This window comes from Branchiostoma belcheri, unplaced genomic scaffold, assembly GCF_001625305.1.
Source record: "Branchiostoma belcheri isolate BF01 breed outbred unplaced genomic scaffold, Haploidv18h27 scaffold18, whole genome shotgun sequence".
Lineage (NCBI taxonomy): Eukaryota > Metazoa > Chordata > Leptocardii > Amphioxiformes > Branchiostomatidae > Branchiostoma > Branchiostoma belcheri.
In genome coordinates this window covers 1,042,828-1,056,793 of record NW_017803268.1, presented here as the reverse complement: position 1 = coordinate 1,056,793, position 13,966 = coordinate 1,042,828, and the positions used below count along the sequence as shown (strand labels likewise).

Genomic DNA, 13,966 nt, shown 5'->3' with positions numbered 1-13,966 from the left:
TTGAATATAGACAACATAGCCGGCCTGGTTGAATTACCCCCGTTTTTAGAACTGGGCTAAACAGAAACCAGCCGAAGACCACAAAACCTAGCCTCTACCAGGCACCGCGGATCGCTGGAATAATAGTAGAAATTGGCCGTAAGAAAGGGATAGTATACCAGAGAAGATCCAGGGCCATAGAAGCTCTAATTTGCGACCCACGTCGGCCAATTTCTACTATTTTTCCAGCGATCCGCGGTGCCTGGTAGAGGCTACACCAAACCCCCAGTTCAAAAGCCTGCTACGGAGGCCTGGTAGAGGCTATGTGTAGTTCTGGACGATCCAGGGAAAAGAGGAACAACTAGGCCAGTGTGGTGTAACGTCAGATGTCAACATTCCTGGCAGACAGCTGCGCAGACGGGCGGTTATCACTGGTGCAAACGACCCTGAAATCTGGCCGGTATGATTGATGGGTGAGTGGGCGGGGCTAATATAATGCCCCCCTCCCCACGCCCTGAACGTGGAAGGGGGCGTTTTGGGGTATCACAAGTTTCCTGTATTTACTAACTTCTGCGTGTTTTATTCAAGAGGACAAATTGAATATATTTTATGGACATATTCGCATTGGCATAACTGCACCATTCAATGCCATTCAATGTCATTCAATGTAATTTTTAATGTGTGCCCAGGGATACCTGAAAATCAGATCAACGGATCTGAGGTATGCACTGGTAAAATAATAAACTTGAAACTTGAAACTTGATTCATATGAAACTTAACGGGGACGTTTACTAGAACTTAAAAAAAAATGTATAATGGAAAAATGATATTGTCTAATGATATTTTCTAATAAGCGAAAACCAATGCATTGTTGATGCCATCTTATAACCTATTGCTCAAAGCAGATAGTTTGGGATCTGATTGAAGACGCAGAACTTGAAACAAGAACAACAACAAAAGAAAACAATGCCGTTTGCCACGCCCCTACTTCATCAGCCACTTACAAAATAACTTGTCATATTTTTTGTTTTATTAAATTCTCTCTCAATCATTGTCTAAACAACAGCTGACCACCGATGATGTATTGATGATTCGAAGCTTGAAATAGCACAGTGATTACGTAACAGATTTTCTCTTTTTAGTGGACTGCGGTTACATATCTAAACATGAATGGATACTTACTCGTATTTCACATTTTGATCATGTTACCTCTAGCCTGGGTTTGGAACCCAGGCTATGTTACCTCAAACTATCAACGATAGCGATCTTCCCATGAAAATAATGAAAAAAAGACGTTAACAAAAATTTAACGTAGCTGATATTTTTTGCAGCTGAATGTGTCATTTCTATAGTTGTAGTTCAACATGGTGAAGTATTAAATTGCCAACCCCATCCATAGTATAATCATGTGCGTCTTGTGGGAGTACAAGGGTTAAATAACAGCCAAAACATAAATGACAGCCAAGACGTAAGGCGTACAAAAACAGCAATGGTACAAGGGTTAAATGGCATGTAAACATAAGGTGCACAACAGTGGGAATACAAAGGTTAAATGGCAGCTAAATATAAGGTGTACAGCAGTAGGAGTTCAAGGGTTAAATAGCAGCTAAACATAAGGCGCACAGTTGTAGAAGTGCAAGGGATAAAGAGCAGCTAAACATAAGGCGCACAGTTGTAGAAGTGCAAGGGTTAAATGTCAGCCAAAAACTTAAGGCGTACAGCATTAGGAGTACAAGGGTTAAATGGCAGCCAAAACATGAGGTGTACAACAGTAGGAGTACAAGGGTTAAATGGCAGCCAAAATATGAGGCGGTGGGAGTGTTGTACAAAAACAAGGCCGGACGGTCTGTCCTGAGGGGCGGTACCACACGTACCTCTGGCTTGTCGTAAAATCTGGAGTATTCTAGCACCGCGGGCTATTCCATTCGCCTGTCCGAATATGGGGGGGTCAGAAAACTCTTAAGGGAAAAATTCCTATCCTTTCAAAACACTCATCTGAATATTTGTACACGCCAACCATTTTGTTTACCAACCCAAACAAAGGACAACTTTCATGCAATATTTGTCACAAGTCTCACACAACCTGTTTCAGCAGAAATGTTATTTGGGTCATAAATTTACCCTTCTACGAAGAATTGTATCGTCTGTTACTTAAAAGCTTCCTCGCAGCATGGTGCCCCATAATATATCCAGACTGTGTATCAAGTATCCATCTACCAACATCCATAGTATACAGTAAATTGTAACACTATACTGTACACTTGCAGCCTGGAATACTTTCTACAGAGATATCTATGGAAAAATGAAAACAAAGGATTAATATCGCCAGACGCTCTCATTAGGCTATATTTAGTTGCATATTTAGTTGCAGCATGCATTTGATATCTCCCTTTACACATTAGAAAAAAAATTGAAAATACCATTTTTTTTCTCATGCCATATCTTCGTGTTTGTCCCTTGCCAAAAGTACATGTAGCTAAACTCATCCTAAAAAAATTATAAAATGTGGAAACCAAGGAGATTTTTAAAAACCTCAGAGCTTGCAATGTCAAAACTATGGCCAAGTTCTAAAAAGCTACACACTGCGCATGCTCCCAGTGACGTCAGATTTCGGCCGCCATCTTGATTTTTCGGCCGCCATTTTGTATACCCCCCGCAGAGCGCACTTGGCGCAATAAATCGTCAACAACTTCGTCTGTCACTGAAACAACAATGTGATTATGTCCGTCAGCTGCAGCCTTGTAATGGAATACTCTAGAACAGTGGGGCATTCATTCTTCATTTGACCTTGGCCATCAGGTCTGACCTTGGCTTCAGCCATCTTGTAGATGATGACAAAGTGTCCATTTCCTGCTGTCACAGTCTTATCACCTTGCTTAAGAAATAGATTATTATGTAGATAACATTAATAATCTTATGTTAATTTTTCGAATCCAACCAATTTACCATACGCATTTTCTACGTTAATATGTAAAAAAAGACTGTTTATATAACTAATTTATGAAAATGTTACTATGTTTTCATTTGAGAGTTTTGGTTTTAGGCGGAAACTTGATTTGATCACGTTTTAAGATTTTAAGACATTAGTAGAGAAGCATTACATGTATATGGTACTACATGTACAGACTGTACTTAAAAACTAACGCCACAATTTATAGTTTATTATTGCATATGTTTCAACTTTGATATAGTTTATGATAACATACCACGCAAATTTTGCCTTTGTCTTACATCTTAAAATCGACCTTCTAAGATGTTATTTCATCTCTAAAATTCTTCGAAAATTAGTAGTAAAAAAGTATTTAATGCATATGGTAACGTTAGAACTTCCAAAGCAATGCCTATGATTGCACATCATCGATAGTGTATGATAACATACAATGTAAAACTTTGCCTTTATCTTACATCTTAATTTTACGTCAACATCGATCATCTTTGATGTTATTTCTGTTTTGCAGTGTCTTGAGTGTGAAACGTGAGCCGCGATGTGTAACGCCTGGGGGTATAACGTCCGCGGGGCGTACTGCCTCGGTATCTTCCTGGTTATCCTCGGCATCTTCAGCATCCTGCTGGGCATTATCGGGCTCGGCGCCTGCTACGGGTACTGCGCGCCGATCGTCTGCGTCGTCGGTGCCCCAATATGGAGCGGCGTCTTCGTAAGTCTTTCCTTTAACCCTCTTGCGACTGTAGCCTGAGTGCCAGACCCATAGCACGCTAGACGTCAGTGAGTAACAAGTTTCCTTGGTGGCATGTTGGTCATAGAGCCAAGAAACTGCCCTGTAAAGGCCCTGGAACCCACACCAATAGCACACTAGACCCAGAGTTAGCCAGCGCCGTTAGCCAGCGTGTGGTAAAATATTGTAAGGTGTCCAAAAGTGCAAGATTTGAACATGTGTATTTCCAAAGGGCATGTTGGCCCTGGAGCCGAGGAACTGGTCTGTGTAGGCCCCGAAAACAGTCTGGCACCCAGGCCTACGAGTTTACAGTCCCGTAGAAGTTACGTCTCCATAGCAGCATCCTCTGGCGTCATTTTGATATCGTTTATATTTTGCTGATTGAATATTAGTATCTAATTATGATAAACATATGATAACGTAATTGAAACCAGCTTGACACGATAGCTACTAGAAAATCGGCCTCCACGGATCAGATTCTACCATCAGCTATGTCATATAGCTGTCTTTCAAAAACTGATAGGTCACTAGTTTTTGGTCTATTCTCAATCCTTGGATACAGTGTATTTCAATATACGATTGACCAGAGCAGCAAACGAAATTCAATTATTTTGATAAAAACTGATAACATCGAAAAGAAAAACAATCAGAACGCACTGCCAAATCTATCTGTCATACATTGAACCATCCTGATGCTGATAGTATTTGTTTTCCCTTCAAAGGCCTTTAGTAAATTCCAAAATACATACTTAAAATCCTCCAATACACCGGGGACCACAGTGTCTATTTACCGGACTTATGTCAGGAATTTAGACGTAAATGCTGTCCTCTTTTCACGGGACGACAGTTTATATTAATCAGATAACAGAAGACGGTAAACTGACACGAAATGTGCAGAATGTGTGAAGTAAGATTTGGTATCATAGAGCTGTCCCAATATGTGTTGATGGACTATAAGATGATATGTTCTTACAGGTGTTGTTAGCGGGAATTCTGGCTATACGCAGTGCCTACAACCCTGGGGATGGCTGCTTGGTGAGTTTATTTTCTATCTTCTCCTATTTTTCTCTTGCTTTATATTTTCCGGGGTTATTCATGTTCAACATATTTATGACTTATATATGCGCTTAGAAAGTGTAAGACCACGACCATCGTAAGGCACGCCTTTGTTAGCCCGAATTGACCTAAACATAGTTGGGTCTCAGGCTATATTGTTACATACAACAGCCCAGTGTACTGCATTTGTTGAAATGTCCTAATCTCCAAGCACGGATCTCTCCTGGATTGTCTCTTCGTCTGTGGCATTTTGTATAAACTAGTCCGACCAGGTATGCGAGTGGCCGTCCCGCCTAGTGACCAACAAAAAATAAGCCAGAAAAAAAGCTAGAAAAGGTATCGAAAAACCTCAACAAGGCCCAGAGGAAAGGAAATCTATAAATGTTCACTACACATGTATCTGATAATGTGATATATATTGTATACCAGGTAGGGTTTCTGGAAAAAGCTGGGCGGTCTACCAGGCTCGCCTCCGAACCCCACACCCACCCATTCCTCTAGTTTCGACAGTGACGAGAAAGTCACTGACAAAAAGTAGTGGATGCTTCTTAAAACGTCTAAAAATTTAATTTTCAAACTCAACCAGTGACTGTTTTCATGCGTATTTCATTATCTGGATGCCTGGATACTTACTTGTAAACAATGTAAATATGCATATGATGTCACTCTGTGTCGGTTTTAAAGTCTTGCAGAAGTATATTTAAATGTTGCATTTTTGTATGTAATGAGGACGCAATTCGCGCGACTCAGGCCCGCAAGTTCCTTTCTTACTAAAAACGTATTCTTCTAACCTTCATGGACATATCTCCCACTATATTTAGATCACGTCATTTGTGGTGTTCGCGATCCTTGCGTTCGTGACGACGCTGCTGACGGTATTGGTGGGAATCGCGGAGTCCGGCGTGGTGAACGAGTACTACTTTGACGACGCCTTCATGACAGTGACTGACAGGGTGCCTGTGACGTACACCGTTCCTCCAGTCAGGTAGGGAATACTGATCTGTGATTGGCTAATTAGAGATGACGTAAACTGTTCCACCCTGTGATTGGCTAATTACAGGTGACGTACACCATTCCTCCAGGCAAGTAAGGAATACTGCCCTGTGATTGGGTAATTAGAGATGACGCACACGGCTCCACCCGTCAGGTAGGGAATACTGCCATGTGATTGGCTAATTACAAATTGTGTTCAAATATCCACCCACCACCACCAGTTTACTAGTATTTGTTTCACTGCACATTACTCTGTCCTCCAGGGACGCACGGCAGGCTAACGGGCGGCCTGAGGACGTCACCACCGCCGCACCTATCGCCGTTACCGACGCCGTGATGGGCACCGACAGCGCCGTGACCGAGGCCGCGGCCGAGACCGCCACGTCTGGAGGATGGATCCACGACTTCAAGACCGAGTTCCGCCGCATCTGGCCCTATTACGTAAGTTATTTGCCTGTCACACTAGTTTTTTTTTTCTGATACAATAGAGTTACAGGAAGTGAGGGGGAATGGTGTAACCGCACACTGTAAGGAGGGTAGAACTGTAAATAAGTCTTTTTCTTGGATAATGTTTTAGCTGAATGCAATGTTATAGGTAAGGTTTTTAGTCATTCTTTTGTTGACAAGACAGATTTTCAGCCGTGTTTGGTTCGCTAAAGAAGATACTACCTAGGATCCATGCGGTCATCAGCTGTCCAGATGTTAGGGGTTACAGATGTAGTTGTGTATCTAGGGTCATGCCGTATAGTTTCTGCCGCATATAATTTTCTCGTTCGGGACTAAATGGACACTTTAGAGGTTAGAATACACTCCCTTTGTGTGGGGGTACCCTGCCAATGTGTGTTTATTATGATATAAAAGTCAGGTAAATGACTTTTGACAAGTTTTTTTTTCTCTGATATAATTCCTATCGTTTGCTGTACAGGAGAACCATGCCGCCCTGCTAGCTCTCATCATCATCTCAGCTGTGATTGAAGTCATCCTGACCGCCGTCATCTCCTGCATCGGCTGTGGAGGGATCTGCTCTGGTTACCATGGACACGAGGTAATCTACATACTCCCGTCATGCATCTGTACAGTTTGTCATGGATCCTTCCGCCATATTGGATCTTGTTCTTACGTCAAAATATGGCGGCGGCGGTCACTGTTCTTCAACTAAAAACAAATTGGACTCCAATGAATTTCAAAGTAATTTGCCCCGTCCTCTTTAGCCATCTGACAAAATCGCTAAGGACACATAAGCTTTAAGCATGACATTAGCAAAAGGTCAAAGGTTGCTGGAAGTCGATATCGTCTCCCGTCCCCGTTGGTACGACCTAGCTTTGATGGCCTTCTTTATATTTATACTCCTCAAGCTAAGCTAAAATTTCATGTTTGCATCAGTAATACAGTTGCCACGTGCTATACGTATAATATGTGCATTAATCGGAACACGTAAAGACTTGACAAAACCTCAGCAGCAGTGTTGAAGTCATACACTTTACGCATGACATTAACAAAGGGTCAAAGGTTGCTGGAAGTCGATATCGTCTCCCGTCCCCGTTGGTGGGGCCGTGTGGTGTAGCGGCAGAGTGCGCGACTTGGAACCTAGAGGTCCCGGGTTTGAGTCCTGACATGCCACCGATCTTGTGCCCTTGGGAAAGGCACTTTACACGACTTTCCCCACTTCGCTCAGGTGAAAATGAGTATTGTCCTGTCATGTATTTGTCCCCTGTGTTGGTGGCGGCATTAATATAAGTTGAAAAAGACTTGAGTGTGCCATCACCACGTCTGGTGATTACATGTTGGAATAAAAAAAAAGTCACACACTTGCATATTTCTCTGTCCCACAGGCCCCTGCTATTGTTGTGTACGACGGCACCAAGGCCATGCCTCTCGGACCCGGTCAAAGGGCAGTACAACAACCTGATGGTGGCATCAAGGTTGTCCCCATAGGTCAGTCAGCCGCCAGCGTATGATATCATAATGGCCATGAATTATAGTTATGTTAATATATTATGGTTTTGCTTTTTGTTCTGTAAAATTCGTTTTACTTCAAATTTGCTTTGTTCCTTTACATTTTTCTACATGTTGGCATGGTGTTCACGGTTTGAGACACCGGAGTATAAACGTAAGTTCACGCTGTGGAAAACCAAATCAATTAGATTTAGTGTTGTTATTCGAATTTAATATAGCATTCGGGAATGAACGTACAAGTAGCTTAGTTTGTGTGCTTACAAAAGTAGACTAACGGATTCGAACTCGTTTCGCATTAAAACTTATCTGAGTTTGTGACTAGCTCCTGACTTGCCCCGTTTTCTGACAGACAGCCCATTGACTAGGCCTACTGTCAGAAAACTGTAGAAGTCAGAAAAGTCACAATATTTACATTTAACCTCTACTTGGTCAGTAATTTCCAACACAAAAAATGGTTTTGCCTTGAACTAAACTTTGTCATTTTTTGTAAATCCAAAATGTTTTGTGTCGTATGTTTCAAATTTGCCAAGTTCCAAATTTCTTGCATATTAGTTGGAGCTCGTGTCTACATAGAATTGACACTTACTTTAGGTTAAATGACAAGATAGGCGTATGAGAAACGATTTTTGACGTGATCTTTTTTCTTTTCTTCCCACACAGAGAGGAAAGAGGCTGAACTGGCGACTGCTTCTGTTTAAAACTCTGCTCACAAAAGAGAAGAACCCGGGAAAGTCGGGTTGTAAACTTGGTAGCTATCTTCGTAAATTTTTGTTGCAAAAACTTTGTCACCAGATGTTTAAAACAAATTTAAAACAGTCTGGTATCCTCAGATCATGACTTCTTTAAAAAATGCATTAGTAAAGTCCAAAGAGCTACTCATAGGAATACTTCGGTATAACTACGAACCAAGTTGTATGTAATATTATTAATCCTTGTTTGGTGTTTGATATTTTTTGTAGAAAATGTCAATATGACGCTTTAGTTTGGGGTTGTTTTATTCTAGGAGGTGCCAAAATACTGCGAGGAATGTCAAATATAACCTTGTATGTTGGTCAAGTCTTTACCAGTTTAACATTTGTTAGTCTTTCTTCAGCTAATGATGCAAACAGTCAGTGTATTTGTAAGTTGCTAGTCTCTAGATATGTTATGTAGTTAGTTACAGTACATTGTAGTTCGTTTAATTAGATAATAGATGTCATTCAACTGGTGCTACTATATCCCTCAGTGGTTTACTTTAGAGGAAACTTAAAAGGTATCTACATATATGAGGCGCACAAACGAAGTCTTTAAGTGTATGATATTGTTTAAGACTTTCTAGCAGCTGTTGTGGGGACAAAACTTGGATTTTCTAGAGTCATTGGTGACTAACTGATCCAGTTTGTACAGTGTGTGTGCCTTCTTTTTCCTTTCTGCACTTGTATATCACTTGATTATTTTATCACGAGTGTTCAGATCTGTGCTATTTGACAATCAGAAGAAGTGAAAATTCTACGTCATTAGCTGTGTTACTTATAAACGTAGTGTTATTGACCTTTGACCTAGCAGGTGCAATGTTTCCGCCATCTTGTTTCCGCCATCTTGTTTCCGCCATCTTGAAACCAGTCGATTGTGAAGTGAACATTATAGCTCTAGATTTTAATTATTTTGATTGATAATAGTGAGTTGAATGTAGATGTAGGGAGACAGATGTACAGAAATATGACAAGTGTGATGTTGCTTTTACCCGAAAATAAAATCAAAGAGTCTCCGATTGCTTGGTTTGTTTGTTAGTCGTGCATTTGCTGTGTGTGTGTGTGTTATAGAAATTTTGCATGGTTTGGATAGGCCTGGGGGAGACAATGAACCCACAATAGGTATTAAACACGTTTAAACCTTTTTGTCGTCAGAGCTCTTTTAGGCGGGCATTGCACGATTCGGCATATCATTGTAACATACTCTTAAGTATAACTTTACTGTACGTGATACAAACTTATGGCAACTTGTATCGCGTAGTACATGTAGTATAGTTTGAAACTATATTCTCGTACAGCTCTTGGCGGTGTTTCTAATTTCTAGGGACTTTCTTAGTACTGTACTTTATAATGTATGTAATGTGTTGCCACTGTGTTTTGTTGTAAGACGTGCATATGTAAGCCGCTACATCCGCACAGCTTGTCCGTTATCATGGGAAGCACGCTGCCCACATGATGGTTAATATCCGCTCCCTGCCATTAAACGTTTCCTATCTACTTGTTTTTCACTGGTGGGAGCTTCAACTCCAAGTCAGGATGGAAAAATTGTAACGTTTTCTGGACACACAACCCATGGTAATTGTCAGGAAACGGATCCGTCCGAAAACGCCACTATTGTCCATCTCTACCTCTGCTTGGAGATGAGTGGAAAGAGTTAAAGTAGGGAACGTTCGTTTTTACTAAGCCTAAGGAGAGCATCAATAACACTACGGGATATTGAATGGATAACCCCTCCCAAATTAGTTTGGGTACTATCCTACAGTTTGGCCCCCATGCTCGCTACCTGACAGTGAGGGGACAATATGTATGAATGACCAGGTAAACTAATATATAGCACAGCATCCAGGAAGATCATAAAGAAGGGTTAATGCAAACCAATAAAGAAAATAAGTTCACTATAGTTAGAATTACTATATTTAAGTACGTAACGGTATACATGTACAAAACATCAGAAAAAGCCACTTGTGGCTTCAAACTTTGAATCAAAGTTATTTTGCTTGTAACTGTTAGGATGCGTAACCTTCCCACATAGCCCCACATGGGGTTCAAAAGTCCATGTTTTTCTCAGTGGAGTTCCTTGCGGAAGAAAAATGAACATTATTCAGAATCACAGCATGTTTTTCGCGAAGTCCCTTCTGATAGATGGATTCCAGTCTTGGTACAGACATAATATGGTGATAACGAGGGGCAACGACGCCTTGTCACCAAAACCATCCCTGTCGTCTGCCTCAAACCGATTTAATGTCTCTGATACAACCGTCTTGTCATCCTCTCTTCATAAGAGATTATCTAACGAAAAACGACACCATGATAGCACACCAAATACCATAATTGACTCTTATAATCGGCGCCGGTATTAAATGTACAGTAAGTTATCATACATAGTCCATGTTTAAGAATTAGCATCGAATTCTTGAGTCGCCCTGTTGGTTTCAGTATGTTCATACCGTCACGCCTGAAGGACGCTGGCCTTGGTTTGGGTCGGTCCCAGTATTATGCCCTGTGGGACGTCCTGCCCCCTGTGACTACCTACAAGGACAATCATTCCCTCAATATTTCTCTAAGTCGTCGTCTATTCAGACATGTGCAATATTTTTCTCTATTTAATTATGTTTACCGAAGGAAAACATATTGTTTTCGCTACGTTCAGTCTTCTTCTTCTTCTTCCATTCTAAACACTGACCTCTGATCTGGTCAATAACCAGATTGTCTCTCACCATGGTAACTGGTGTTGGGTTACATAATGTTGCAATTTTATAGTAGGAGGGATTTAGACTCCTGTCACCATATATGTGAATGTGTTTAAGTAAGAATTAACAGAGCAGACCATATGCGAAGGTAAACATGATGCATTTGCTTTGCATAATGTTACATTTCTAGTTAATGTTTGGGATTGCAGATAATCAAAGCATTTTTGGTCTTGTTGTTTTCTATCTAAGATTGACAAGGGTCAAAAATCGGGCATCACGCGTATCGATGTCTTAATCTGACTTAGCAGCTCCAATCCCCTGACATGACTCCCCCACAACAGGTGTTTCTTTTTCAGTAGGCTCCTGTTATTTTCATAGCCTGGATGCCAGTCACTCTCCAATCTTCGGCTTAGTCATGTAAGTTAGGGTAGGCTTATTTTTGGCGCGTTTGAGTTTTTTTTTTTAATTCCAACATTTATTACATGGTGGCGGCACACTCAAGATTTTCCAACTTATTTTTATGCCGCCAACTGCACTCTCATTTGGAAAACAGACATACTCATGTCATATTCATGGGAAATTCGTGTAAAGTGCCTTTCCCAAGGGCATAAGATCAGTGGCATGGCCCGCAAGATTCGAACTCGGGACCTCCTAGCCGAACATAACGCTCTGTCGTTACGCCATGAACCACCCTACTGTTTCAGAATTTATATTTATGGGTGACTACATGTACTGACAGAGGTTCGTTCTAAATCTGGTATGGACAATTGTTGGGACTAGAACAGAAATATTACGTAAACGTCCAAAGATATATGTGACACCAAAATATTACTGGCTGTGATATACTATAGTATCAGAAAAGACTGGGTCTGAATATTTGCAAGGGTATCAAAACATGGAGCTAAATATTCAATATTAGTCATCGGAATATAGTCACTATTATATCATATCACGTTTGGAAACTTACGTATACGTATAATAAAAACAAACTTGACCGACTGACGATTTGGACGTGTGGCAATTCTTTTTGCCTCACATACTAACTGCATGAGTAGTAAGACCAAACCAAAGGAAGCCTATTTTGTGTCTCCCCCATATATTTCTCAACCTAAGAGTCATACAAAACAAATTCCTTTGAAGTGCGGTGAACTTGACTTGTTCAAAGTTCAACACAGCCCTCACCGTCACAGTAACATGTCATTCGACACCAAACTATTCCTACGATGCAAAATGGTTTGCCTTCGACCTTTGGCGAGTGATTTTTAATGGTCTATGTTATGAATTACTTAAATGTTTCTTCGTTGAATCACTCAATTTGAGTCACTGAAGAGTGGGTGTGGCATGTCAGGTCCTGGTATAGATGGTGTAAAGGGGATTGTGAACTACATGTTTTTACTTCAAGCCTGGTTTTAAGTGGATAACTGTGGATTATGTCTATTCTGGATCTAATAATTAAAGATCTGAAATCATATCTCTGGTAGAAAATTAAAATTGTATTTTCACAGTGTAGATATGTGGTTCAGCGAAGGAGTGTTGTGTTTACATTCCGGTATCGCGTGAAACCCTTATCGCAGCCTCGTGTTTCGGGTCTACCCTGGGCGTGTCGGGTTCTGTCCGGAGGGGCGCGCGGCATTCCTGAAGTCACTGCCCCCGGGCTCCGCTTGTAGAGGCTAACAATGTGGTTTCCGCCGCTTCCTTCCGACACAGACGTCACTTTGACTTCAGGGTGAGGGGAGGATCATTTGTGGTTTGTGCGTGGGTTGGTGATGATGGTTTGACTCACGCAAAACGCGTACACGTACGCCCCCATTTCGCCCTCGCACAAATCTGAATGATGATTTGTTTATTCACTGACAAATAAACAGCGACATCACATTCCTGTCTTCCACATGATCTCCGTTCTTCCTATCTAAACCACCGGAAATATTGATTATACACCACTTCCATATTTATTAAAAGATGTCTCGAGATGGAAGGATGCCTACTAAATTATAGATGTATACAGAATAGAAAAAAAAGAGAAAAAGACATTTTGCCTGAATTAAAACCTGGCGAAAAAACTGTTTGATTTTCCATTGGCTGCCATATTAGTATTTTAACAGAAAATACTGAATTAATTGTTTCCGGAGTTTGCCTCAGATATAAATGTACGAACAAATAGATACGTTAATTATTCCAGATGATCATCGAAAACTCTTAAAAATTGGTTTGTTGTCAACTGTAACTTGTAAATTTTTGTCAGTTTTGCCTGAATCAATCTTACCTTTATATATATATGATGAAGATTTCTATAGAGGAGGGGTAAGGTTGCTGGACCACTTTATTTCAATACTGGCTTCCTTTCCACGATCAGTTAGTAGGTCAGAGAAGAACAATTTTGAACCGTTGGCACTGTGTATTCACCAAGGGCGTTTGATACATGATGTCCTGGATATACTATAATGCCCTGATTCCCCTTCTTTGGCAAACTTCAGCTATTTTTGCGATCTGGGCCAGACTCCATTCTTTCTGGCTGTCTGGGTTTGTACTGACCTGATAGCCTTTACCAGGCTTCGGGAAGCGGCTGCAAAATAGTAGAAACCGGCTAGAATTTAGAAAGACAGAAAATATTCCAGGGGAGTTGGCCCGGGAGCGGCAAAATGTTCTCTCATGATTTCGGACCAACTTCCATCTGTCTTTGAAATTCTGGCTGATTTCTACTCTTTCTATCCGCTTCCCGAAGCCTGGTAGTTCGAGGCTACTGACCTGAATCTGTAACCGAATGTTGATCCAGATAATCCTGCGGCGTTGACCCCACGCTGACCCGGCCACCCGTGACCTTTCGCCTTTTTCAGCTGTGCCCGGTAGGGGTCAAGTGGTGGACAAACAAACACCAACGGGCCGGTCC

General features: G+C 41.2%; 1 protein-coding gene across 3 annotated transcripts in view; it reads left to right on the top strand.

Annotated features, from left to right (window-relative positions):
• LOC109467473 overlaps positions 1 to 9,408 on the top strand; it is a 10,893-nt gene extending 1,485 nt beyond the window's left edge. The window contains exons 2-8 of one of the 3 annotated variants that reach the window (XR_002140082.1): positions 3,438 to 3,635; positions 4,629 to 4,688; positions 5,531 to 5,694; positions 5,966 to 6,143; positions 6,628 to 6,747; positions 7,535 to 7,812; positions 8,319 to 9,408. Coding sequence is in view for 2 of the 3 variants with exons in the window: in XM_019765482.1 (XP_019621041.1) it covers positions 3,465 to 3,635; positions 4,629 to 4,688; positions 5,531 to 5,694; positions 5,966 to 6,143; positions 6,628 to 6,747; positions 7,535 to 7,637; positions 8,319 to 8,356 (834 nt within the window). In the remaining variant the exon portion in view is untranslated. Of the gene's footprint in view, positions 1 to 3,434; positions 3,636 to 4,628; positions 4,689 to 5,530; positions 5,695 to 5,965; positions 6,144 to 6,627; positions 6,748 to 7,534; positions 7,813 to 8,318 lie in introns of all 3 variants that reach the window. The other 2 variants (XM_019765482.1, XM_019765481.1) reach the window with 2 other exon arrangements.
• The last annotated feature ends 4,558 nt before the right edge of the window (positions 9,409 to 13,966 follow it).